Here is a 27,141-nt window from a genome sequence, read left to right on the forward strand (position 1 = left end):
ATATAAATGTTAAAAATATCGTTTGTGTGGCCGTGGTCGGAGCTTCTTTCTCAATAGCTATCCCTCTTCTTCTTGGCTTCTCTCTCTCTCTCTCTCTCTCTCTCTCTCTCTCACTCTGTTTCTGTTCTGGTCTGTCTGTGCATGAAACCAAACAAGAACAAGAATATGACAAGCACCAAATCAAACCCACCAACAACATCACAACCCACCTCCCAATCCCAATCCCAATCCCAACCTCATGAGTGTTGCATGTGTGGTGATTATGGCTTCTCTCACGACCTCTTCAAATGCAAGCTCTGCCATTTCAGATCCCAGCACAGGTACCTACTACTACTTTTCCTTTTCATTTTCTCACCAAACAAACATGATCTTTTCTTTTTCCTTTCTGGGTTTTGAATTGTTTGATCAAAATTCAACATGATCAAAAAGTTTTTGCCATTGGTTTGTTTAGGTACTGTAGCAATCTCTACCCAAATGCAGAGTCTTACCATATATGCAATTGGTGTCTGAGTCAGAAAGAGGATACGAAAGAGAAATCCCAGAATTCATCCAATTCATCATCGTCTTGTCGAAACGACGCCGTCGAATTCGACGGCGAGAGCTACCACAACAAGAAAAAGACTAATCCGGCTATGATGATCAAGCAGCAGCTGGGAGGTCCGAGGAGTTTAGGAGTGTCTACGCAATTGCAACTCAACGGACCAATCAAGAAACCGAAGTCCATAGAGGCCCCACCGCCGTCGCCGTCGCTGTCGCCGTCGCCGTCTTTGCCGGTGTCGGTATCGACCCGGAAAAGGATCATCACGAACGGTGCCAAGGAAGAGAAACTTAGAAGAACAAGATCAGAGGAAATATCAAAAGGTGGGATCACAAAGCATGTGTTTAGGAACAAGGTTAGAAGGTACAAGCTCTTGGATGAGGTTTCTAGTTAAATTTTTAAGATTAAGATGCAATTTTCTCTTCCTCTTCTCTTTATAATTTTCTTTTACATACAAAATATAGCTGTTTGTGGTTTTCTTGTGGGAATTTTGGTCCCAAAATTTCATAGCATATATATACAAAAACTATATTGAGTTTGATCCAATGTACAGAAACTTTGATAGTGAAAGCTGATCATCTTTACTGCTTCTTCTTTTTCTTTAAATTGCTTTGTAATTCTACAATAAGAGACTCTCCTTGGTGTGAGTAAGAGAAAAGGGTTCTTGATCATTTGCTGCAATATCTGTCAATTAGCTACAGAAATCAAATGCCACACAAGAAGGATTCAGTTTTTTTTTTTTTTTTTTTAGCTTCCCATATGATTCATTCATTTTTTCACAAAATATTTTGTTCTCATTGATAAAATATTACAACTCTTGTTTTAGAGAAGATGTTCATTCATCCTTGTATTTTTATAAATTAAAAAAGAAGTAGATTCTGTTTTAGGCCATTAATTGATGGTGACAGATCGAACTCGCTGATGATAATCATTGATCTGTATAAATCTATGTGTTTGTGTAATCATCGGGGTAAAGCAAAAGTTCAACAACTAGTCACATGTATGCATGTGTTGATGGGAGTGATTTGTCAATTCCTTCATTTGGTAACACAATCATGCGCCTTTTAACTTGTTCAAAATAATATAAAAATGATTTGTATTGGAATCAAAATTCCACATTCACATTTTCTACATAAAGGAGATACATATATATATATATATATATACACACACACACTATACGATAAATATTTGCAGATTCCAAATTACATGCCAACTATGTATAAGAACATTTCGAAGTCCCTGGATTTAGTTGGAAAATATCAAAAAGCTGATTTGATATATAAAAATAATTACTTTTGTGAAACTATGTAAGACAATCAACTAAAAGTAGAGGTTCAAAAGAAAACGTTAAAAAAATAATAAAGAATAAGTTGACTTTTGTATAAACCAGAAAGCAGACGGCATAACCTAGTACTTATCTTTAGTTGATTGGTAATTGGTAAACCGTTCTTCACGCCATGATATATATTCCAAGGTTTTTTTTAATGCATATTTTCTAGCGTGTACTTTGGGGTAAAGATTTGAGTACAAATCTGCTTTAAACATGATTACTAATGCACTATGAAAAAGTTTAAAATAAATACTATTACAAGTTCTAAAGTTACCAAATACTTAAGTATAAATCAAGTCATAAAATTATTGTTTTTTCAAATAATAATTCACTGTTATTGTTTTTCCAGACAATAATTTGGAATCCAATTTCTTCTATCTCAATGAACAAGTTAAAAAAATAAAAAGTTTTCACGGAATCAAATTCATTGTTACTGTCTTTAATTATATGGTACGAATGAGTTAGATGGTGACATCAATATAATGGGTGGAACTGTTAAAAATGGTGACTCCACCCTAGTGATCCTTTTCTTTTTTATTGAGATTTGATTGGTATAACTATTACCATTATTTTTTTCAGAGGAAAAAAAATCCACTGGCAACATTATTTATTCACTTTTAAAAGGGTAGCTGGATTCATTATTGGTTGGGTTTGGTGAATTGCTCTATTGAAGCTTTGTGGGGGAATATATATATATGCTTGCAATACCGCACTAGGGGGTTGAATATACTAAAAATCCACCCCAAATCTATAAATATTGCATTCAATGGATAATGTGGTCCATGATCCGAATAGCAGATCTGCATCTAAGATAGTAAGACATGTCTAAAATGATACGTGTTAACCAAAGTATTTTCTGATGTAGCGGGTAGCTTCAATGATAAAGTATTTCTATTTATGCCTATATACATACGAATTCGAATTATAGGAAAAGAAGATTTTGGAGGGAATTTAGGATAGTTCTCTAAAATAAACGGTTATGCTGTATACATTACTCGTACTCTCTGATTTTTTAAGGATAATTATTTCTTTTTTTGTTTTTACAGAATTCACGAAAACGACTGAGGAAGAATTTCTAAACGTATTTTTTGGAAGATAATTATAGATTTATAGTTTTTTTTTTTTTTATTGTATTAAGATTTTTGTATTTCAAGAAGATGCAATTTAGTTAGGGACTGTTTAGCAAAAATAAATAAATAAAGGCTTAAATAGCCCATCTAAGATGAATAGCGTGTTGGATCTGGTGGGCTAAGCTCTTAATTGTTGGGCTCCATCATGGGTTAATTAATTGGGCCTAAATAAGCTCAATATCAGTCACATAAAAAAATTCTTGCTCCAAAAAAATAATTGCCTTTTTTTTTTCTTTTATTAATCGATAATTGGTTTTTAGTTTTCTTTTTTTTTTTTTGGGTAAAATAATTGGTTTTTAGTTTTGTAAAACTATATTTTTATTATATATATATATTATATTCTACTTAGAAATTTATGCTATAGAAAAATATAATAATAATAAATAGACAACTTGGGAACTCGGCCGTTGAAGATCCTCTGCAGACTACCTTATCAGATGTAACACATCCTTTACGTTTTTGTTAGCTAATATTATATGTCCATTTTCACATCAATTTCATAAGCTTATATATACCATTAACCATTGATCATAATGCATATGTATGTATGCATATTCAAATCTCATTTCCCCAAAAAAAAAAAAAGAAAAAATTCAAATCTCAGCTTCTAAAATGGTATATTTTACTCTGTCTTGCTTTGGATGCCACTTTCTCTATTGAGAAATTTACAAGGGTGCTATTAGCGATGGAAAAGAAAGCAACTAATATATTATATAATATGCTCAGCACTACACCACCATCACCAATCTAAATGTTGATTGTTTATCCCTGATCCACAAACAGACTCATCTCCATCATTTAGGAAAAAAGATAAAAATAAATAAATAAATAAGACGTTGTAATGAAACTGCTACGGTCTCTACTAGTCCGCTTCTCATAAAAAAAATAATAAAAAAAAATGATAAAAAACATAGACCAAGAACATTATTATTTCTTAAAATTATATATATTTTCCAATTTTTAAATTTAATTAATTATGAATTTGGCCATACTTATACCACTTGTAAGGACTGTGTGAATGCATCCATCTTATCGTTGTCCTCCACACTCCTATTAAAGGACAAGTTGATTAATTATTACCCAAAAAAATTTAAAAAAAAAACAAAAAAAAAAAGGGACAAGTTGATTAATTCATGTATTACCAAAAATAAGATAAGGACAAGTCTGATTAATTCATTAGTAATCTTGGCTCCACCAATAAATCCAACTTTCAGACTTTTTAGATCACTAATTATTTTATTCCCAATTAGCAGTTTTTTTTTTTTTAATTATTTTCTGGGTTCCTTTAATTTGCTCATTCATTTCAATCCCATTCGGGGAAAACAAAAAGCAGAATTATAAATACTTAATATTAGAACGTGAGCATGTGAGCTTAGAGTTCCTTATATATATTATTTTGAAATCAAGTTCCATTTATATTTTATGCACATTATTCTTCTCATTATTATTATCATAATTACAAACTTTTAAATAACAAATTCAAGAGCATAAAAGAGAGAAGGAGGGAGCATCATTAGCACACTTTTATAGTCTATACGCTATAATATCAAATAATATATTTTCCAATTATTATACGAGAACCCATGCAAAATCATTTGATCATTTAGAGGCAAAAATTTCAAATGTGGTTCTCAATTTGTAAAGTCAAACTTCCGTAAAATTAGCAGAGCTTGTGATAAATGTGAATCAATCAGGCTCTACCAATATTCATATAGACTTTAATTAAGTAGGTATTGACCAATTGAAGCCAAACACATGTCACTCATGGTCCCACGCAACATCAGCAGCAGATATTCCAGAATTGAAATTCAACCCCCCGCACATTTTGTGGCTTTATGTAAATAGTTCTTTCTGAATGCAATTGTATGTATAATTAATTATAAAATAACCTTGTTTATATATTTTTGGTTCAGAAAAATAATTCCTCGTTCTTGGAGTTAGAGACGACTTTCAATTTCAAGTCCAAATTACTGTTTGGGTTAGAGTGTCAAAAAGGTATTCTAAAGCCCCACTTTCAAGTCTCAAAAAAACAGCCAATAATAAATCCAAACTTCACGTTTTTTGGGTTTGTGTTTAAAAGCCAACCATATCCTGCCAAATCACCAACTTACTCTACTGTTTCATTTTTGTCCTCATATACATTTTCTCAACGAAGGATTTTATTTTTACGGGCTTCACGTAGCCTCTAGGATTTACCCAAAATTAAATTGATAAAACAGAGAAATTGATCGGCTAAAAGCACCAATAATTGGTATCCCAAAAAATATATATACAAGCATTAAAAAAAAAAATTTTAAAAAAGAAGAAGAAGCAAATGCTAAATTGTTAGCATTTTAGTTGGAATATCATTTTTTTTGGTGAATATTTTAGTTGGAATATCATTGATTCATAGAAGGCATTGACAAAATAATAATAATAATAATGGGTTTTCTTGTAAGCTTTTATTTCTATTTTTCTGACTTTCTGATATCCTCCTCTTTTAAAAAAAAATTTAAAAGCCGGCAGCCAGTAAGTCATTGCTGAATATTTTTCGTCCTGAGATGATCCATGGGTTATTGCCCGGCTTAATTATTCTGTTGAAATTTATTAAGATGCCCTACAGCTATAATCGAATAATTAATGATATCAAGGAAACCCACCATTATAAATGACAGGCGTATAGCTTTAATGAAAATAAATACTAATATGAATAAAAAGCAGAATAGATCCTTTATATATATATATATATATCTTTTTTATTTAAGACATGCAATATTAACAATTATTCATAAATTTTTTTAATCAAATTACAATAATTTTTATTATAAAAAGGAATGGAATATATGTATTGAATTCACAACACCGTGATATAGCTAGTTTAAATGTAGAGATTTACTATTAAACCAATTTTACTTAACAATTATTTTATAAAGTTTACATATGTTATTTTGACATTGTATATAACTATATAGGTAATCCAATTGTTGAAAATGACACAAATAAAATGTACTCATTACATTTATTTAACACCTTTTTTTTTTTTTTGGGGTGAATTTAATTCAAGACCTTCTTGTTATCAATAAGCTCACGAATCTAAGCATAAATTTTCCCTCCCACAAACCCTCCAAAAAGGGTTAAAAAAATAAAAAAGAAGAAATTCTAATCTTGGCGCTATGATTAAATAAATTACTCCATGATATCCCTCCTAGTCCCATGTAATTTTCTTTTATCATTGGCAAGTCCTAAAACTCAATCATCAAGTGGAACGTAAACATTTTAAAAATAATTCCTCGTATAATCGATCATTATCATTATCTAAAAGAGAGAAACTCGTGCAGGCACAAGCAGGGCCAACTTGTTAGATAATACCGTATCTGTATGAAGATCCTCTCCAAGTGGAGTTCATATATTGTAAATTAGTGCTTGCTTGGGTCCATAATTTATCATTTAACATTACCTTTTAGCACATCTTTTTCTGCAATACAAGTCCATCGATCTGACATCTTTATTACTTTTTTTTTTTTGGGTGAAAATTACAGCTTCATTATTCTTTGTATCACAAATGGTACAGAATAATTATAACAACAATAATATTTGTTCCATATTTAAATATTTCCTGACAAAAGTTCAACTAAAACCCAAAAAGAAAAAAAAGGTAAAATGGAGTTGTCAATCTTACCAAATAAGAGGTTCCAATTGATTATTTTTGATAATATATTCTTTTAGTGCCAAATTTGAATCATGAATTTAAAAAATCAGTTCTTTATTACTAAATGGGACAAGAATGAAACAAAAGCAATATTACAGTGAAATGATGGGTCCCCGCAAAACCAACCCCCAAGAAATTCCTTACCAAAGTTGCACGCTTTTGCATGTTGAAAAACAATTAAAATGTTTTAAAAAAAAAAAAACCCATTTTTCCTAGTGAGAAATAAAAAATAAATTCGAAGTTCTGGCTAAGGCCTTGATTGTTTTCACATCACACCCTCCTTTTTTTTCCTTATTTTATTTTATTGTTTTTTTTTCTTACAACAAAGCTGTGAAACATAATACCGCTTAAAGCACCACAACCCCTTTCCTTTTCCAGTTATGGCTTTTGGCGCTCTCGCTTCTCTTCCTTTTTCTCATCACTACTACCACCACCTTCTTCTTCAACCCCACTGTTTCTCTTTTTCTCACTTTGGATTTCATCTCCACCATAAAAAATCTTTTTCTCTTGCAGAACCCACTTAGAAATTATTTTTTATTTTTTTAAGCTTTTGCGTTTATCATGGGCTATCTTTCTTGCAATGCAGAGTCCGCCATAGCCACCTGTGATCCTCACAATTGGGACCTGAAAAGAAAACCCAAATCCGCACGTCACAAGCTTAATAAGCCCGTTGAGATTAGAGACTTTTCGTACGATGAGCTCGTCGCCGCCACTAATGGTTTCTCCGCCGAGAGCTTCCTGGGCAAAGGCAGCCATGGAAGTGTCTACAAAGCTTTACTCGATAACGGAAAGTTTATCGCCGCAGTCAAGAAAACGAAAATTTCGAATTCAACGGCGACGTTTCATAATCACCGTAGAAACTGTACAAACTGCACCAGCTGTACCAGTCCGGCAGAGAACGAGATCGAAATCCTTTCGAGGGTTCGAAACCCGAGGTTCGTGAACCTCATAGGTTTCTGCGCCGCTGACCACTCTAACAACACGAAATTGATTGTCGTCGAGTACATGCCTAACGGCTCGCTCTACGATCTGTTGCACTCGAGCTCATCATCGAGATCTCCTGGTTGGACCCGTCGGGTCCGGTTCGGGTTACAGGTGGCGAAAGCGGTTCAGGCTTTGCATTCGTCGAACCCGCCGGTTATACACAGAGACATAAAGTCCTCCAACATTCTAATCGATCAGGATTGGTGTGCCAGATTGGGGGATTTCGGGTTGGCTCTCAGAGGACACGTGGAGGACGTTCGCGTTAAGTGCACGCCTCCGGCGGGTACGTTAGGATACCTCGACCCTGGCTATCTTGCGCCTGGGGATCTCAGCGCCAAGAGCGACGTCTTCAGCTTCGGAATCTTGCTATTGGAGATCATCAGCGGAAGGAACGCAATCGACATGAATTACAGCCCGCCTTCCGTCGTCGACTGGGCCGTTCCGATGATAAAGCGCGGAGATTACGCCGGAATCTGCGACCGAAGAATCGGTGCACCGGCGGATCCCGCCGTCATCAGACAGCTAGCTGTTTTAGCCGCGAGATGCGTGAGATCGACTGCGGAGAAGCGTCCGGCAATGGCCGAGGTAGTAGAGTGTTTGAAGATTGTTTGGAAGAGGGTCCATGCGCCGCCTTTTTGGAACAATTTAAGGCGGCGCGTGAGTTGCGTCGACGAATCGAAGCCGTTGATAAGTAATCAAGAAGTGTACGATGGGAGCGAAGATGTTGTGAAGGTGACGAGGGTAGGAAGCCGGAGGAACAGGAAAGTATCCAGTGTTTCGAGCGCAGAGTATGGGAGTGTGGATATTGGTTTGGGGTATGGAAACGATCGAATGGGGCGCTCAAAGTCCATCGGTTCGTCCGACGAGATTAAAGTGAGTGGAAGGAAAGCTGGAGTTACAGTGAAAATGGCTGCAGTGAAGCTTAGCAAATCGAGGTCAATGGGAGTATTGCATAGTCAACGGTTTGTACATTACAACAAACGAGGAGGGTTTGTGTTTGAGTTTGGGAGGGAGGTCGATTCGGAATTAGCCGAATGTGATATGTCCAAATTGGTAATTAGATTAGATGAGAAATCAGAAAAAGAAATGCTCGTGAAACCTTTGGTTTCAATCTAATTTCCAAGAATTTAAGGATCAATACTTTTGTACTTTAATTGTTCTATTTTTATGGATAATTCAGATCCTTTTGTTTACGTTCTGTTCTTTTTTTTCTTTTTTTAATGGAAAAGAAAAAAGAATAGAAGAAGAAAAAGAGACAAAGATCTGAATTCTCCATAAAAGTATCATTTACAGATCTGATTTTCGTCTTTTGTTGCAAGATACAAGATCTATTAAGTTCCATGGTACTTTTCTATTTCTTAAATTTGTTGCAATTTATATACCTCTCAATTCAAATGTGACTTTATTATGTCAGTCTGTGACTGTCACTCCCTACTTTACGATATTAGTCTTTTTTTTTTTTTTTTCCTAACACGAATCAGAACCAAAAAGTATTACATATAACAGCTGCACAGGCTCACAGCAACAATAATAATCATGCGCACTGTAAGCAAAACAATTTATGGTCTTGTACATTGCATATAGAAGTTTTTTCAACGCAAAAAAAAAATAATAATAAAGGGGTATGGAATGGTATTAATGGGCCAAATTTTTAGATTCCTACTCGCATTAAATGATTTTCATTTCCTCAATTTGATTAGTAAATAGCACATAATTTGAATCTCTGGAAATAATGTAGCTATTTATTACTATTGCTAAACCATATGAAATGAGCTCTATATTGATTTGTCAATTATCAATTTGCCGTGTTTAAATTACTCCCATTTTAAAACTAAAAATCTATATGGTAAAAATAAAAAAAATTAAAAAAAAAAATTATGACTCCGAGCTTTATTTTACGGTGGTGTGACTTTAATTGATGGTAAGCATTAAGTGATGAATGGCAAATTTCGTTAAGGATATAACGGGGAATAAATAAGAAGATTTTAGTTCCACCATTAATGTGGTGCTGTGACTCATTTGTCTTTCTCTAAAACAAATGGGTGATGATCAGTAATGCAGCGGTCATTTTACGGCGGTGGCTGAATTCCAAAATATATTTAATTAATGCATTGCACTGCGCATCCCTTGGATTCTGTTTGTCGGTTTTTTTATTTATTTATTTGGGTTTTAGAATAAATAAATAAATGAAAATCCAATTTCTCTTCCATTTTGGACTAGGTTATGTTTGAAACGCAAAGTCGTACGAGTTGGTGTTGCTCATCCAAATTTATAGTATGTACATGTGGATTTCTGTGAATCCAACCAGTGAGGCCTTATGGTCGGTGACCATTTCTGAATTACAATAAACAGTGCAATAGGTTTTCTCTTTTATTTCTTTATGGTATAAGTTTCATGGTTTTTGTAGGTTTGAACTAATAAATTACTCAAAAAGTAGTATAAAAAGCGTTATGCTGATCAAATCTTTCAAGATAAATCATATTTTATATTCATATTGGGATATTTAATCACCCACACAATAAATGATATTAAATTGCTAAAACAGATAATATATTCAACGGTTAATTAACAGTCAGTGGAAATAGGTACAATTTTTTTTTTTTTAGGACAATATTTTTCTACAAAAGGGTAACAAAAGATTGTCACAGTATGAGTACCCTACATAATTAAATTGTTTGTCCTATACTGTGATGTATATGCATTTTGTTTTTTTTTTTTGGTAATATTGATGTATATGTATTTCCCATCACATGTGCCTTGCCTTTGGCATTAACTTATTTTGACTTGACTTGCTATATAACACACTTTGGCACTTTAGGTAAACAACAAAGGGTTTGTTTCAATTCATGGTGCAGCAATATCTATCACGTTTTCTTTATCCCATCTTCCATTTGTATGTTCCCTTTGCCTTCACTCATTTTTTTATTTTTTTAAAAATTTGATTTATTATTAGCTATAATTATTAGAAAAAAGAAATTCACAGTTGCAATGTCTTTATTCATTAGAAGAATTCTTCGATACAAATCTCGTTTTTTGGCCCAAGCTTTACTACGCCGTTTTGTCCATTTTAATATGCTTTATTTTTTGTTTTGCTTGTGAATTTTATTTATTTTTTATTTAATAAATGGATTTATAAGTAATGATTTTTATGAAAATTAACGAAAATCTTCATCCATCTTGAATACGTGGGTCACACCATTCCCATTGATGGTGGACATAAGTGAATGTTTCTGATACTCACCAACCCTTTTCTCGTCTAAATTGGTGTTCCCCTGCAATGAGTATGAGCTCCATCCAATCAAATGGGTTCTGAATGTTGTAGATCTTTCCACACCCCCTAAAGCACCCAACAACCTATCGGCCATAGAAAAAATGGGATAGTTTTAGTTATTGTGATGCTATAAAAACTCACTTTAGGAGCATTCATTGGGGAAAGTTGAAATTGGGTAAAAAGCATTGGATTTGGACCAAAGTTTTGACTAGAAGTTTTTGAAGAATGTCGACGATTATATCCTTTTGTAGACTCATGAGATTTTGAAACTCAATGTACTTGCTCTATCAGATCACCATTCATCCCCAGTAAAGCACATGACAGCAAATGAGTTGGATTTGGGAATGGAAAAAGGTAAAAAAAAAAAAAAAAAAAAAGGTTGTTCCAATACAAACTTTGGGATTGTGGGTGGTAGATAAGCAGCCTCTGTTTGCACCCCTATAGCTGCCAAACTTTGAAATTTGAAATGGGATTGTATTTGTATATCTGTTTGGTCGGCTAACATAGGCTTGGTTCTGATCCGCTGGGCCTTAAAATTCTGACTTTTCATTTTCATGATTTGTTGGTCAAGTTTGAGCTATGTGTGAAAATAAAATGATTATTATTATTATAATTATTCCATTTCCTATTTCTTCTCGCATTTGGTACGTCTGTTAGTATACAATACAAATTCGATATCTTACACACCTTTTACACTTCTTTTTTTTTTTTTTTTTTGGAAATAGCACTCTTTTTACACTCTGTTATTTGTAATTTTGCATGCCTAATGATTTGATTATCAAATATTTAGTCATCATTTCATATTTTCTGAAGGCTGGTTAACAAGTCCGAATTTCCAAGTTCAGTTTTCATAGAGGCATCAAGGTCCAAAAGTTACCTTGGAGAGATGTTTGGGCTGTTTGGATATAACTGTTGGGCTAATCTTCTTTCTAGAAGAGACAACCGAATCAGCCAGTTGAGTACAAAGCTGGGCCAAGCCCAAATTCTGCAGTATTCAATCTCACTAACAAATAACAAAGAACTTTCTACTCCTAATCATTTGCACACCATTTTTTTTTTTTTTCATTTTCTTATGGTATAATTGTATTACCAAAATTTTGTTTTATATGGATTATGGAACCACAACATTAATGGAATTCATGACCCAAACTAAGGCTAGACTTTTAGGTGTACAAAATCCTTGGGACATTTTAATTTAGGTCGTTAGCATAAACGTACAAAGTATGGACAATGACAGTTTAGGGGGCACTAAGAAAGCGTCTGATTCAAATTTATGATATTTTAAGGTACGCAATTTGCTTGATTTGATTAGGAGGAGAAAAACATGAAAAAGGTTGCCACAAGAGCATAGAAATATAAAAATGAAGTCAGAAACGAACCCCCACCCCCCATTCCTTTTCTTGACTTGTCACTGTCTCTCTTTTCTCACTTTCTCGCACATAAACACAAACACCATATAATAATGGAAAATTTTCATTTAAGCCCTTTAATTTTGTTCTAATTATATTTATATCCTATATTTTTTAAAAATCATCATTAATCACTCATTTATTAGTTTTGACCTATTAATTTTAACAATTAAATGCTATAATTATGTTTCCATAATATTATTCAATAATAAAATTTTAATTTTATTTATTTTTTATTTTTTATTTTTTACTTTTAACTACTAAATTTAACCGGTATAAATATATTTTGATGGCACTACTAGAATCGCATTGATAAATTACACAATAAATGCATTGCACAAAATAAACAACGACGTATTGCACGGCGTCACCTAATGTCCTATCGCTAAAGCCATAAGATAACAAGCAACGCAGTATGAGAGTCGCCTATTTTTGAGATTTTAGCGACGCATTCTTTCAATGCACTTATAGCGACGTATTATTTAGCGACGCTTCATCACAATGTCGCTAAAAATATATTAGCGACTGTTTCATATAACGTCGTTAAATATATTCGTCGCTAATGAGTCGTCTATTTAGCGATACATTAATAGAGTCATCTATTTAACTACGCATCTACACTTTTAGCGAACCTCTCAACAATATATCAGATTTGATGGTCCACTTATAGCGGTGTATTATTCAGCGACGCTGTTCGGGAGAGTCACTAAAAAAGCTATTAGCGACTTATTTTAAAGCATCGCCCCTTCTTTTTTTTTAATTTTGTGAAAACTGATTAAAATAGTAAAAATACAAAAAAACTAAAACTAGTTTCATCCAAAATAATTAGAATACAAAAATTTAAAATAAATATTTTTTCATAACAAATTAAATATCAAATAAATTAAATATTATCTCATTGACATTTTTTACATAATTTGTAAACTATTATATTTTTCCATAACAAATTTAATATTAATTAAACTTCTATGAATGTACACTCATTGAGATGGAAGTTGACCTCCTCTTGTTGATGATATTACACCCTCATACTGCATATGAAAAAATTAAAAAAGTTATTAACATTTATGCAAAATAAATAAAATATTAATCATTATTAAATTTGTAATTTAGTAAATAAAAATTTAAAGAATATTACTATCTTTCTTATAATTTGGCGAGGCGCATACTGCTAATTAAAAGTGGAAAATACATAATGAAGCGAATCAAAAAAATAATTAAATGAATAATAATAAATGTTTTAAATATTACTTAAAACATAAGTTAATAAATATATGTATCAACTTCTTTAGAAGATATTGTTTATCCATATCCTCTTACGTTCATTACAAACATAGCCATTGTAACAGTCCAGTCCACCCACATGAGATATTGTCCACTTTGGGTCCAGTCCGCATGGTTTTGTCAAAACGCGTCTCAAGGGAAATGTATCTACACCACCTTATAAAGCGTACTTCGTTCTCATTTCCAACCAATGTGGGACTTCACAATCCACTCCCCTTGGGGCTTAGCATCCTCACTGGCACACCGATCCGGGTACTGGCTTTAATACCAACTGTAACAGTCCAGTCCACCCGCATGAGATATTGTCCGCTTTAGGTCCAGCTCGCACGGTTTTGTCAAAACGAGTGTCAAGGGAAATGTATCCACACCACCTTATAAGGCATACTTCATTCCCTTTTCCAACCAATGTGGGACTTCACAGCCACTCTCACATTCATCCTCATTATCATTTTCATCAATACTTGGCGACTATATGACAAATGAATTGTAAGCCATTGTAGTATCTCCAAGAACATCTTCTTCAACAAAATTACGATGTTGTGATGAAGTTAAAACAATAGACCATCTCGAAATTTCTGCAAAAGCAAGATTAATAAAACCTAATGAATCTAACCTGCGATTAAAAGGAAAAAAAAAAACAGAAAAAAAAAAATTCAACCCACCACATGTCTCCGCCAACCACAAAGAAAAAAGAAACTCACCTAAATGATAGAGACGAAGAAAAAAGAAACCCAGAAAATCACACAACACAGAGAAATCCAGCTTCTCGACCAACGACAACATAGTCAAATGAAAAATGAAACCCGAAATATCCCACTCTTCAAGTCTTTCTTAGATTGCTTCCAAATCTAACATCTATTAGATAGTGTACTTGATGTAGTTTTAAAAAATGTAAAGGATTCAAAGGTGAGCATAAAAATTTTAAAATGGACCAAAAACTTTCAAAAAATGGCAAAAACGCGTCTTTTCTCTCAATTTTATTTTTTTTCTTTGATTAATTTTTTAGTTTTCATCTACAAATAAAAACTAAAAATATTTCTTAAAAATGCAAAGCAAAATATCGAAGATTGCTGTTTATTTTTCTGTTTTTCAAGTACACCTTTATTCTTTATAAAATTTGCATGTCTTTTAAAATTTTTGTTTTTTTTAATTGAGAGAACATGAGACACATTCTTTTCAAGAAGGGGCGCCTGTTCTTAAATTGTGGGATCAAGCGATGCATTATGGTCGAAAAGCATCGTCTGTTCCAATTTTATATTTTCTTTATAATCTTTAAATAGTTTTTTAATTGTTCATCTACAAATATATTCATGTAGCAATCCAATGAACATAAATTCCATTGATCTAAAAACAAAAAATGGTTTTGTCAATGCTTTTGTCAATTATTCACATATATGTGTATAGACGATACACAAAATATCAAGATTTAATTTGAGATAGGGTATCGAATATACAATTCTAATTCAATAAGCATTTATTGACCAATTTATCTACATAAGTATGTTAAATGAGCTTAACTTTCATGTGTTTATGGTCAATGATAGCTTACTTATTTTTAAAATTTGAAAGTCTATTAAATTGCTTTTTCTTCAAAAAACAAATAAAAAAAATTGAAGAAATAGGCGACGCAATTCCATTAAAATACGTTGCCTATTCCATGTTTTATTATTATTATTTTTAATCTTTAATTAGTTTTGTTGAGTGCTCATCTACAAATTTTTAAAAATAAAAAAAACATATTTGGAAAATTAAAAAAATTACTAAAAACAACTTTTAAATTCAAAAAAAGTTAAAAATTGGTTGAGTGAAAAGGCGATGCAGTTGTTTCAAATGGGTTGCCTTTTTGTCTATTTGGTGACTCTTTGTTAAAAGCATGCGTCGCCTAAAACTATATTAGCTAGTTCTTATTGTATTATTACAACCAAGTCATTTGATTTGATGGTGTGGTGATTTCTTCAGAGTGTAAGAGGTCCTGGGTTCAATTTTTTTTTTTTTGGTTCTTTTAGTCAATCTAATTTTATTTCAACTACAAATAACCAATAAAAATATTAGAACAACATAACTGAGCTCTTTTTTTATTTTTTTATTTTTTATTTTTTATAGATATTGGTAACTAGAGACGCACAATGCGCATCGCCTATTACTAACTGGAGAAGCACATTGTGTGTTGCCTATTACTAATTGGAGACGCACAATGTGTGTCGCCTATTACTAATTGGAGACGCACAATATGTGTCGCCTATTACCAAAATCTTTAAAAAAAAAAAAAAACAAAAAAACTAGCTCAGTAATATTGTTATAATATTTTCACTAGTTATTTGTAGTTGAAATAAAATTAGATTGACTAAAAGAACCAAAAAAAAAAAAGAGAACTATCGACACATAATGAAGATTGTGCATCGCTTGTTACCAAAATCTTAAAAAAAAAAAATAGCTCAGTCATGTTACTTTAATATTTTTACGGGTTATTTGTAGTTGAAATAAAATTAGATTGACTAAAAAAATAAAAAAAAATAAAAAAATAAAAAAAGAGAACAGGCAATGCACAATCTTCATTATGTGTCACTTGTTACTAAAATCTTAAAGAAAAAAAAAACCAACTTAGTTATGTTACTCTAATATTTTCACTGATTATTTGTAGTTGAAATAAAATTAGATTAATCAAAAGAACTAAAAAAAAAAAAAAGAGAATAGGCGACGAATAAAGAAGACTGTGGGTCGCCTATTAACTATATTATAAAATATAAAAAAATAAAAAAAAAACCTAGCTCAGTTATGTTGCTTAAATTTTTTTTTTAGTTATTTGAAGTTGAAATAAAATTAGATTGATTAAAAGAAAAAAAAAAAAAAAAAAGGTGATGCACAAAGAAGCCTGTGCGTCACCTGTTACCAATAGCTTAAAAAAAAAAAAAAACAGCTCAATTATGTGACTCTAATATTTTTACTAGTTATTTGAAGTTGAAATAACATTAGATTGATTAAAAGAACAAAACAAAAAGAACAATCGACCCATAAAGAAGACTATGCATTGCTTGCTACCTTTTTTTTTTAAAAAAAAAAAAAAACTAGTTCAATTATGTTGCTTAAATACTTTCATTGGTTATTTGATGTTTTCAAGAAAATTAGATTCATTAAAAAAAAAAAGGGGGAACATGCAACTCGGAATGATTTTTGTACATCGCCTGTTACCAATATCTTAAAAAAAATAATAAAAAAAAAACATTTAAGAGATTTGCAAGAATAAATTTTACATGAAAAATTATAGAATTGAACAATAATCTCGTATAATTAAATTTTGTTATTATGTAAATATAGATAAGTGGATGATTAATCATTTTTCATAAGTCTAGCATTTAAACAATACAATATAGATAAAATATGCATACAGTATTAAAAGCGACTCTATTTAGCAGCATATTCAGCGACTCTTAACGGATGTATCATATGTTGTTGTTTTTAACGACCATTTGACGTTAACTGTTTTGGATGCGTCGTATATTTATTGAATTTTTACTAATTCGTTAACCTTAGAGTCGCAGTTTTATTTTTTCAGATGCATTTATTTCGTAACGTTGCTAAATTAGTGTAGCTAGATATCAATTTTCACGTAATATAGATTTAGATAATTAAATGGAGATTAATAATGATATTCTAGAAATACAGGATATAAGTTTAATTATGGTTAAATTGAAAGAGTATAAATAAAAACTTACCTTTATATATTGATTAATTATGGTTAAATTGAAAAGGTATAAATAAAAACTTACATTTATATATTGATTTTTTTGTCTTATTGGGAAATTGTTCAGAATTCATTATTTTACGAGTAACTACACAATAAAGATGACAGCAACCATGCTTGGAAAATTGAAGATATTACGCTGATTTGTGACGAAGTGTTGGTAGAAGCGATTTTGAACTTGGAAAGGCCCCAATTACAGTGTAGGGATAAACTCATGTGGCTAGGAAATAAAGAAGGAAGATTTATAATTAAAACCTGTTACGAGTTATTAGTCAAAACTTCTCGGACTAGCGATGGGAGTGGATTGTGGACAAAGCTGTGGAAACTTAAAATTCATGATCGTTTAAAATTGTTCATTTGGATAGTTTTGTTGTGTTAGGTGTGGTGTTGAAGAAGAAACGACTTTACATATTACAAGGAGTGTCCAAGCACGAGAAGATTAGCTTTCGCTAGCAAATGGGGATTCAAACTTGACTTTTGGACTGTGTCGAGCATTGAGGAATTAGTGGAATTTTGCATCGACCCGAAGCCTGATACATGCTTCTAGAATATGATCAGCAAAGATATAACTATCTTCTTAGCTTCTTTGATATACTTTGCTTGGAAATCAGGAACGAAAGCTTATTTTCGGGCCCTGGATCTCCCTATGAAGAAGTCAGCCATTTTAACCGCATGGTAGAAGATTTCTTAACCTTTTCTGAAGCCTATATTGATGTTGTTACTAGGCCTAAGGAGTTTTGGGAGCCTCCTACTTAAGGGTGGTGGAAGATCAATACGGATGCAGCATTTTCTAATGGACAAACAGGTCTAGCCTTTGCTATCAGAAATTGGAAGGGGGAGTTACTTTATCTTGCTTCAAAATGCATCAATTGTGATTCTCTGCTGGAAGCAGAATTAAAAGCGCTTGTATGGGCGACCAAAGAAGCAGCTGATCGAAAATGGAACAACATTGAATGGTCATCAGACTCTGCCCTAGTGGTTGAAGATATCACAATTCATGAAGACCCTATTGGATGGGAATTTAGATATGATTATATTTTTCTTCAATCCCTGTTTTCTTCTAATTACTAGAAAATTAGTTGGAACTCTAGGGAGACCAATGCTCTGGCTGATTGCATTGCCAAGAAAGTGTTGAAGGAAAATTTTTGTTTTGAGCTTGAGAATTTTTGTTACCAATCCCTCCCAAGGGATAGTTTGGATGTTCTGGCTATTGACTAGATTAGCTCCAGCTTAGGCTTGTAACTATTTCCTCCTTTGGAGGCTTTTGTGGTTTTCTTTCTGGAATGAATTTTGCTTTCTATAAAAAAAAAAAAAAAACAAAAAAAAAAAAACACTACACAATAAAGATGCTCAATATTAATTAATAGCATAAATCCTTAATAAAGTTTATTAAGAATTTCAAGATAAAAGAACACCAAGCAATATAATAAAGCGATTACTAAATTTTGCCCTTCCAATTATATTAGCCTTTGCATTTTATCCATAAATTACAAAATTCTTAACATTACCTCATGAATTATTACTTTTTTTTTGTTAGTTTACCCGATCTTACAATTTTTTCTAATAAACTAATAATTTAATCATGAATAATGAATTATGTATATTTAATTTTATGAAATTCACATTCTAAAATGCATTGATGGAATTTTTTTTATTTTATACAAACCTATTTTACAAACTACTCAAAATTCCTCTTTATCCTATATGACTCGAATCATTCATGTTCTCATCGACAGAGTTAAAGGTGCTCAACTATTGATACTACCCACTCTGTATGGATTTGGATAGTAATAATATAAAAAAAGGGCAATGTGAAAAACTTTATATTATAATGGAGAAAATACAAAAGTTGTGGGATTATCTTATAATACATAAACCCCTTTCCAAGAAACGATTAAAACTCTCACAACGGAAAGGGAAATGCGTATCACTTGACAGGTGGAGCATAATTATTGTCAAAATTGGATAAGCATGTAACAATTCTAGCCCCACCCCATATGTATTTGTTTATATCATCTTCATACAAACACATATTAATGCATTTATGCACAATGCATTTATATATTGTAGAATTGAAAACTAATAACAAGCGGTCCAAAGTACGTAAAATTTATTCTCCAACAATTCCCCTCACATTTTAAAAAAAGAAAAACATTTGAATTCTACACGGCAAAACGATGCAAAAAACAAATTAATCCGATCCAAAAAATAAATAAAATGCAAATAAAATATCAAAAATCGAATATAAAGCCTCTTGTGTACTTTCCACAACAAATATATTAATTTATATATATATATATATATATATATATATAATGGTAGGGTTTCTGAATGAAAAGCAAAACGGTTCCCCGACAGCTGACACGAGAGTGATAGAGTGAGAGTACGGGGTCAGCGCGTCGCGTCAGATATGCCTAACCAGCCATTGTGGGATTCACATGACAGCTTGAATTGTGTGGACGTCCTTCTACCAATTATCACTCACTCTCCCACTCCTCATGCATTCATGTATGATGTATGCCATTCTTATGTACCATTATTAACCATGCCATTCCCATTAACATCATCATCATCACCATGTTCCCATTTCAACTTATTTCTTAATTTAATTTATATTATATTTTTTCTTCAAGTCCCAAGGACCCTAACCTCCACTCTATTCTTTAATCCTTTACTCAGATTTTCTCTTCCTCGTAAAATAATAGTCGGTTATTTGGCGCTTTACTTACATGCATTCATCTCTTATATCAGTTATTTGATCCTCTTAATGATATTATTTGTTTAATGATGTTAAAATAGTATTATGAATTTGTTAAAAGATGCTTTTTGCAATTTATGTTACATATAATTTTTCTAATACTATGAAATTGTGCATAATTAAGATATCATGACTTTATTAAAATTAATCTATATATGTGTATATATATATATATATATAATAGATTTTGAAATGTAGCTTCCTTCTTATCTTGCATGCAAAGCTATTCATGTAGAAAGGGCTAAAATTTTTCACTTCTCCAACTAATTTTTTTTTAGTTTTAAATCATTAATCATAATACCATCAATACATTATATGCCAAGTCAGCATATTCCTTACATATACCATAATTGTAAAAATCATATGTACAGATACAATATCACATGATCTTAATTTCTTCGAGAGTACAAATTCTAAATGGATCACTTTGTTTTATCACAAGTAACAAACAACATATTTTCGGTATGTATCATATTTTTTCATTTGTTCTACATCAATCACTCTCAACCTTGTTATTGCTTTCTGGCTACTAGTTCATGGCCTTTCATGAAAACCACCTACTTCTACCTATAGCTAAGGTTGAAAAAAAAGTTTAAAGATTTAGACAGAATTTAGTCGTTTTTGGGTCTTGAATGACAAAAAAAGAATTGTATATGAGAAAAAACAAAAAAAAAAATTCTTCGTATAGCTTTCAAATTTTCATTGAGATTTCCAATACTTCTATCAAAAGTTTCTATGGCGAAGTAGTTCCTTCCTTTCTATAGTTTTTTTTTTTTTTTCCCCCTCAATATTTGTAAAACTTTTGTAGAAATATTTCTACTAAACTTATCTTTATTTTACTTTTTACAAAAAACAAAAAGAAAAAGAAAAAGAAAAAAGAAAGAATGGATGTCACTTCTCCACCCAAAAAAAAAAAAAAAAGTTGTTTTGACCCCAAAACAATTTTTTTTTTTTTTTTGGGACATTTTCTCGTAAACCTTGGTTCTAACCGTCTACATGGTGTTAATTAAAGTTGTTAGAAAGAAAGTCCACCCTACGTGTATGGAGTTGTCCTCACCATAAGAGGACCATTAAAAGGATAAATAAATGGGTGAGAGTTTTTTTTTTTTTTTTTTGATAAATAAATAAATGGGTGAGAGTTTGAGGGTAAGACCGTAAGAGGGCGTTATATGATGTCGGAGATGGAGGGCACGTAAGCAGATTGAAATCCTATAGATGCCGACAATTTAATTTTTTGGGAGATTTAAAGATTGGATCGGGTTGAACAAGTTTTCTCTCTCTCTTCCCCACTTGTTGCTACCATTTTATGAAGCACAAACTTTGCACAACCCCAATTCCCTTTCCTTTCCTAATATTTGGTACCAAACACCACCCCCAAAGTACCCTCTACTATTTTTGTCCACAAACTCTCTTCCCTTTATGAACTCATAGCAACTTTCGTACCTTCAAAATAACCCCCACACACACACTCAATCTACTTGATGGATTTTGTTACACTAAATTATTGCATTTAAAGAATAACAATCACATCACTTAGTTGTCATGCTTTTCTTCACTTTTTCATTTCTTTTTATTATTTGCTCATATATAATTTAGTCAAGTATTACGTTTTATTAGTAGTTTATCATGCATCATCATTAATTATATCTAAAACTAATTTGTCATTTATTATTTTAATACCACGTTTGATATGGAATTAAATATGTATTGGACGACGGGGATTGATAAATAAAAATTTTATACGTGTTATCGAGTGAGCTAAAATAGAATGTCTGAAAACGTTCCATCAAATTATGTAGTTGCTATTATTATTTGCAACTACGTGAGGTCCAATGTATGATTAATATAGATGGTCCTTTTTTTCGTTTTATGGGTAGTGCTGTTAATAGTGAGACTTTGAGTTGGTTTTCCTCATCTATGGAGATAATAATCAGGTCTAACTTATCTCTTGCTCCCAAACACCAACTTTGCTACGTCATTTTTTTGACAATACACGTTATCTCCTCTCTGTCTCTCTCTCTCTCTTTCGCTCGCTCTCTTTTTCTTTCTCTGCCATTTCCTTTTCTTTGCTTCTGTTATTACTGAGAAGGAGTTTGCAGTTTCTCTTACTTTTTACCACACACCTTTATTGAAATAAAAAAATATACATATGAAAAGGAGAACCAGAAAAACGATAGAGCAACCAACAATTATGATAAAAATTATTTAAATTGTGAAAAAAAAAAAAAAAGTGTGTAAAACGCCGAATTATTTAGCAGTAAAAACAAGATAGGCGTGAGTTAGGGGTAAGAAGAAGGGGAACAAAAAAAAAAAAAAAAAAGATTAGGTAAGAGATTTTTCACAAAATGGAAAGTAAGAATAAGACACCCTTCTTTTCTACAAGCCGAGAATTGACGACCACATTCTCCAACTCTTCTTATCTTCTCCTCTCTTAGCCTTAAAAACTGAAATAAAAAGTTTTTCCCCAAAAAAAAAAAAAAAAAAAAAAGGAAAAGATTATATACGATAAAATAATTAGTACTATATTATAGATAGAGAGATTGAAAGATTAAAAAATAAAAATAATAATAAAAAAAGTAAAACAGTGGAAGTAGTGTCTCTTTGGCTTTGGTGATCGAGTTTGGGCGAGCGACCATGTAGATCTTCTTCATCAGAGAGAGAGAGCGAGAGACAGAGACAGAGAAAGAAAAAGAGACTGAGAAGAAAAAAATAAAATAAATTAGGGAAATGGAATTCGACGAACACGAAGAACAAGATGAGGAAATGGAGATTCCGATTGCTCCTCCAGGCTACGACTCGCTCGGAAACACCGCCACGAGGACCACCAAAATCGGAGGAGGAGAAGGAGAAGGCGTTTCATCGACGAGGAAAAGCTCGACGGCCACCACCGGAATCAGGTACAGAGAGTGCCTGAAGAACCATGCCGTCGGAATCGGCGGCCACGCGGTCGACGGTTGCGGCGAGTTCATGGCTGCCGGAGAAGAAGGCACTCTGGACGCTCTCAAATGCGCGGCCTGCAACTGCCACCGGAATTTCCACCGGAAAGAAACCGAAAGCGGAGATCAAAGCGGTTATCAACTCCAACTCCACCACCACCACCACCACCATCCTCAGCAGTTTTCATCCTACTATCGGTCTCCACCACCACCGTCTGGATACCTCCATCTGACTCCGGCGCACCAGCACCATCATCGGCCGCTGGCCCTGCCGGCGGCTTCGGGAGGCGGCGGAGGTGGTGGAAACAGTAGGGAAGAAGGAGAGGACGTTTCGAATCCAAGCAGCAGCGGTGGCGGAGGCGGAAGCGGATTGAAGAAGAGGTTTCGGACGAAATTCACGCAGGAGCAGAAGGATAACATGCTGAAATTTTCGGAGAAGTTGGGATGGAGGATTCAGAAGCACGATGAAGCTGCTGTGGAGCAGTTCTGCGCTGAGACTTGTGTGAGTAGGCAAGTTCTTAAAGTTTGGATGCACAACAATAAGAACACTCTTGGTAAGAAACCCTAACATTTTGGGACATTTTTACTGCTCTACTTAATTTAACTTTTTTTTTTTTTTTCCCCAAAAACCATTTGCCATTCCCATCAAACTACTTGTTAGTTTACCCAAAACAAAAGAAAAAATGGTGAAAAAAAAAAATTGCCATTACTCAGCAAGGTTTTAGAAATGGGAGTGTAGAAGGAAAAAAAAAAGAAAAAAAAAGAGGAAACATTGTACTGGGAATTTACATCGGTACTACTTGGTGATCTAACTAGGGTTCTTACTTCTTCTTCTTCTTTATTTATTAGTATTATTATATTTTATTTTATTTTCACTTTAGGACTTTTCTATTTTTTTCGCTTCTTTTGGAATTAGATTTTTAATTTATTGTTCGTTTTTAGGTTTATTTTTATGTTATTATGAATGTAGGATGGGTCATTTCGCCTTTTTTTCTTTTTCTTTTTCTGACTTGCAGTCTTTGATTTGATTTAGAGAGCTTGATATTAAACCTAGCTATATATTTTAGTTTCAAATGCATAGTTCTATATATAATTGTTTTTGTCTTTCAAACCCAAAATTGCACCACAAGTATAATTCATTCATCATTCATCGTAGTTATCTAATCTACACCCTAATTAAAGATGAACAAAAATGTTTAATCAAACGAATAAATTAGTTCGTGCAAAGCTGCATTGTATTTTATGTTTATAATTTGGTTTTTAATTTTAACATTTTCATTATTTGCCAATTTCTCTGCCTTATCTTTTATTTTTATTTTTTCCATATCATCACCGCTTTAGCTTTTACGATGCTTTCTCTCTCATATTGAATTTACTCACCCCTCCATTAACGTTCTGGAGAGTTCCATATTGGAGATTATTAATGAAACCTCAAAATCCCATAGAGATGGTAGAGAGAGAGGACAAATGTGATTTCTTTCAGTTAAGGAATTGGGGACATGAGTCTCAAGTATATTGACTTTCATTCATCATGTTAATTTGTGTGGATTTTTTTTTATTTTTTTATTTTTAAAATTGGGATATGGTTTTATTTTTTATTTTTTTGAGCTACCTCGTCAAAAAATTAAATGCACCATTTTCACTCTCTGAAGCTACAGTCTTCTGTCTTAATCACTGCCTGGATTTCCTGTCCTTTCCCTTCACTTTTTATACTATCACTCTGCATATATATATATATATATATATTATCCCTCATCTTCTTCTTTCCACTTGTTTTTCTTATCAGAACAATGAATGGTGAGTATTTTTTAACAGATAATAAAAACTGTATGGTATAAAACTTAAAAAAGAAGCCATATAATTATAATGAAGTACACTGCTTTATATTAAGTGCAGCACAGTTTTGTAAGAAAACAATACCTATATTTTATTGTCATGAAATTGTGGCATGCATGAATATTGGTAAGTTACACTTTCCAATGCAATTTTCTGAATTGATTTTATTTATTTTAATTTCATATTGTTATCTTGTTTTATTCCCTTTTCTTTTCCTTAAATTTTAAGATGTTAATTTTGTATAAAATGGAACTGTAATTCATAGTGGTTAATTGAAAGAGCAACCATTAAGGAAATTGATTGAATCAACTAGGGAGAAGCTGCTCATATATAACAATGCGACAAGAAAATAATAATAATAAGAAGAATAAGAATAATGCCACAACGGTTTCTTATTATTTTATGGATTATATTTTTATTGCCTAATCGATTATTATATAAAATAAAATAAAATAAAAAACACCATCAATTTACATCAATATAATAATCCTGGTTTCTAGTGCAATGTTTAAGAAAAAGTGATATATGATAACAATAAACACGGATACTGTAAATTGTCAAAGTCAGTAGTATTATAGCTTTATTCTCTTCCTTGCTTCTCTTTCTAAAACAACAATATTCCCGAATGCTTTTTGTATAATTTTGGCTAAATCATGAGAAATGTGTTCCTTTCCGAATTAGCTAGGCTCTTAAAAAGTCCTTAATAAAGTGTATAAATAATATATATATATATATATATATACACACCATGATTAATCTGATCACAACAAGGTAGAAATTCGACAAATTCGTTTCCATTGCGATGTTTATTGATTACATAATTTTAAAAATTAACCTTTTAATCTCTCCCATACAATGCCAGAAAGCTGCATATATATATATATATATATATATGTATAACTATTTGGTTAAGAGTACTGCTGCTTGTTATGGAGGACACCACAGCCTTCAAGTACTTTTCGGGCAGACTGACACTTATCGATACCTTGGTTTAATTGTTTCTGGGAAGGTTCTTCTTTCTCTTACACTGGTTTTTTTCTTTTTACTCTTTACATACAATTTTAATAGGGTAAAAAATTTATTATGAGTAATTGTAAGAGACAGTCGTTTATAGCTGTTCAATCATAAAAATCAAATCTTTATAGTTGTCATCTTTCTTAATTTTTTATTATAAATTCTTAACTATATCATTTTTTTATATATATCTTTATCTGGATAGGTGTATAAAATATATATATTTTTTATTTTTTGGACAGGATTACTGTGTATAAAATTTTTTATAACACATTTTCCCAGCAAATCCAAAATGTCCTAGAGAATTCCTTTATAAGGAGAGCAATACACAACTCCAAGGTAATGAAATTCGAGTTAATCATCTTTAAAAAGAATATTTAAAATAATCAATGTTATGAAGCGGTGCACCATATAATCTGTAAGCGATGACGTTAATAATTAAGCAGTCTATAATAAATGGAAAAAGTCTGGTGAAGCAGCTTATTTGAGAGGTATCTATTAATTAATAAGGGTTACAGAAAAATCTATTAATTAATATGGGTTAAAAAAAAAAAAAATCCTTAACAAGTATAACGGTTTCTGGAAATAGTGTATAAAATATATTGGAAAATTTTATAGCAAGAAATTCTCATTAATATCGAAAAAAAAAATGGCCTGCTGGAAATTTTCCTCTTCTTTAATTAGCAAGTAAATTGGAGAAGCTATAGCATTATTATTTTGAAGTAGTTATATTTTGGATTTGGATAATCATGTCGATGTGGTAAAATACAGGTTAGCCAGTGCGGCTTCCTAACTCTCATAATGTAGAGGTTGATGATAAACTCCATGTACACGGCAGGTGATTGTTTAGATTATGTAGATTGACACAGATGAATTATATAAATTTTTTTTTTTTCATAAATTCTTTATCATGTCAAATCCCCTTTGTATATTATATATTTATATATATATATGGAATGAAAAAGTTGGTATATTGAATTTATGGTGTTATTGCTCTTGGAGACAGTACTTTGGCCACTATAGGTTCAGAAAATATATGTCACTTAGTTGTCACACACACACACACATATATATATATATGTAGATATTATATGCATAATTAATTGGCAGCTTCGATAGTCGATATATATAATATATATGTGTATATATATATGTACAGCGTAACAGTAAGGACATGTTAAATGATTCTCAGGAGTTAGGACCCTTCTCAGGGGTCCA

The 27,141-nt window shown here is 32.0% G+C and overlaps 3 protein-coding genes across 4 annotated transcripts; all 3 read left to right on the plus strand.

Annotated features, from left to right (window-relative positions):
• On the plus strand, positions 1-1,128 carry LOC107411148 (uncharacterized). The gene is made up of 2 exons (XM_016018680.4): positions 1-320; positions 452-1,128. Exons 1-2 carry the CDS (start codon positions 142-144, stop codon positions 930-932), a joined length of 660 nt encoding a protein of 219 aa, XP_015874166.3. The 5' UTR covers positions 1-141; the 3' UTR covers positions 933-1,128.
• Positions 1,129-6,842: 5,714 nt separating this feature from the next.
• LOC107411142 (serine/threonine-protein kinase-like protein At1g28390) lies at positions 6,843-9,112 on the plus strand. The gene has a single exon (XM_048476581.2). The coding sequence runs from the start codon at positions 7,251-7,253 to the stop codon at positions 8,787-8,789; it is 1,539 nt and encodes a 512-aa protein (XP_048332538.2). The 5' UTR covers positions 6,843-7,250; the 3' UTR covers positions 8,790-9,112.
• Positions 9,113-22,549: 13,437 nt separating this feature from the next.
• Positions 22,550-26,840, plus strand: LOC107410162 (zinc-finger homeodomain protein 2). 2 transcript variants are annotated; one of them, XR_009639190.1, is made up of 4 exons: positions 22,550-23,627; positions 25,772-25,918; positions 26,166-26,262; positions 26,695-26,840. XR_009639190.1 is itself a non-coding variant. In XM_016017567.4 (1 exon), the coding sequence occupies exon 1, from the start codon at positions 22,865-22,867 to the stop codon at positions 23,639-23,641; it is 777 nt and encodes a 258-aa protein (XP_015873053.1). In that variant the 5' UTR covers positions 22,558-22,864; the 3' UTR covers positions 23,642-24,628. The 2 variants fall into 2 exon arrangements, 1 of the variants encoding a protein (XP_015873053.1); XM_016017567.4 differs by lacking the exons at positions 25,772-25,918; positions 26,166-26,262; positions 26,695-26,840 and having other exon boundaries at positions 22,558-24,628.
• The last annotated feature ends 301 nt before the right edge of the window (positions 26,841-27,141 follow it).

Source organism: Ziziphus jujuba, chromosome 5, assembly GCF_031755915.1.
Source record: "Ziziphus jujuba cultivar Dongzao chromosome 5, ASM3175591v1".
In the NCBI taxonomy this organism is placed as follows: Eukaryota; Viridiplantae; Streptophyta; class Magnoliopsida; order Rosales; family Rhamnaceae; genus Ziziphus; species Ziziphus jujuba.

Excerpts from the sequence above, each read along its gene's own strand:
- LOC107411142 (XM_048476581.2), top strand. The coding sequence starts at position 7,251 with ATGGGCTATCTTTCTTGCAATGCAGAGTCCGCCATAGCCACCTGTGAT.
- LOC107411148 (XM_016018680.4), top strand. The coding sequence starts at position 142 with ATGAAACCAAACAAGAACAAGAATATGACAAGCACCAAATCAAACCCA. Across the intron at positions 321-451 it reads CATTTCAGATCCCAGCACAG|GTACTGTAGCAATCTCTACC; the intron begins GTACCTACTACT and ends TGGTTTGTTTAG.
- LOC107410162 (XM_016017567.4), top strand. The coding sequence starts at position 22,865 with ATGGAATTCGACGAACACGAAGAACAAGATGAGGAAATGGAGATTCCG.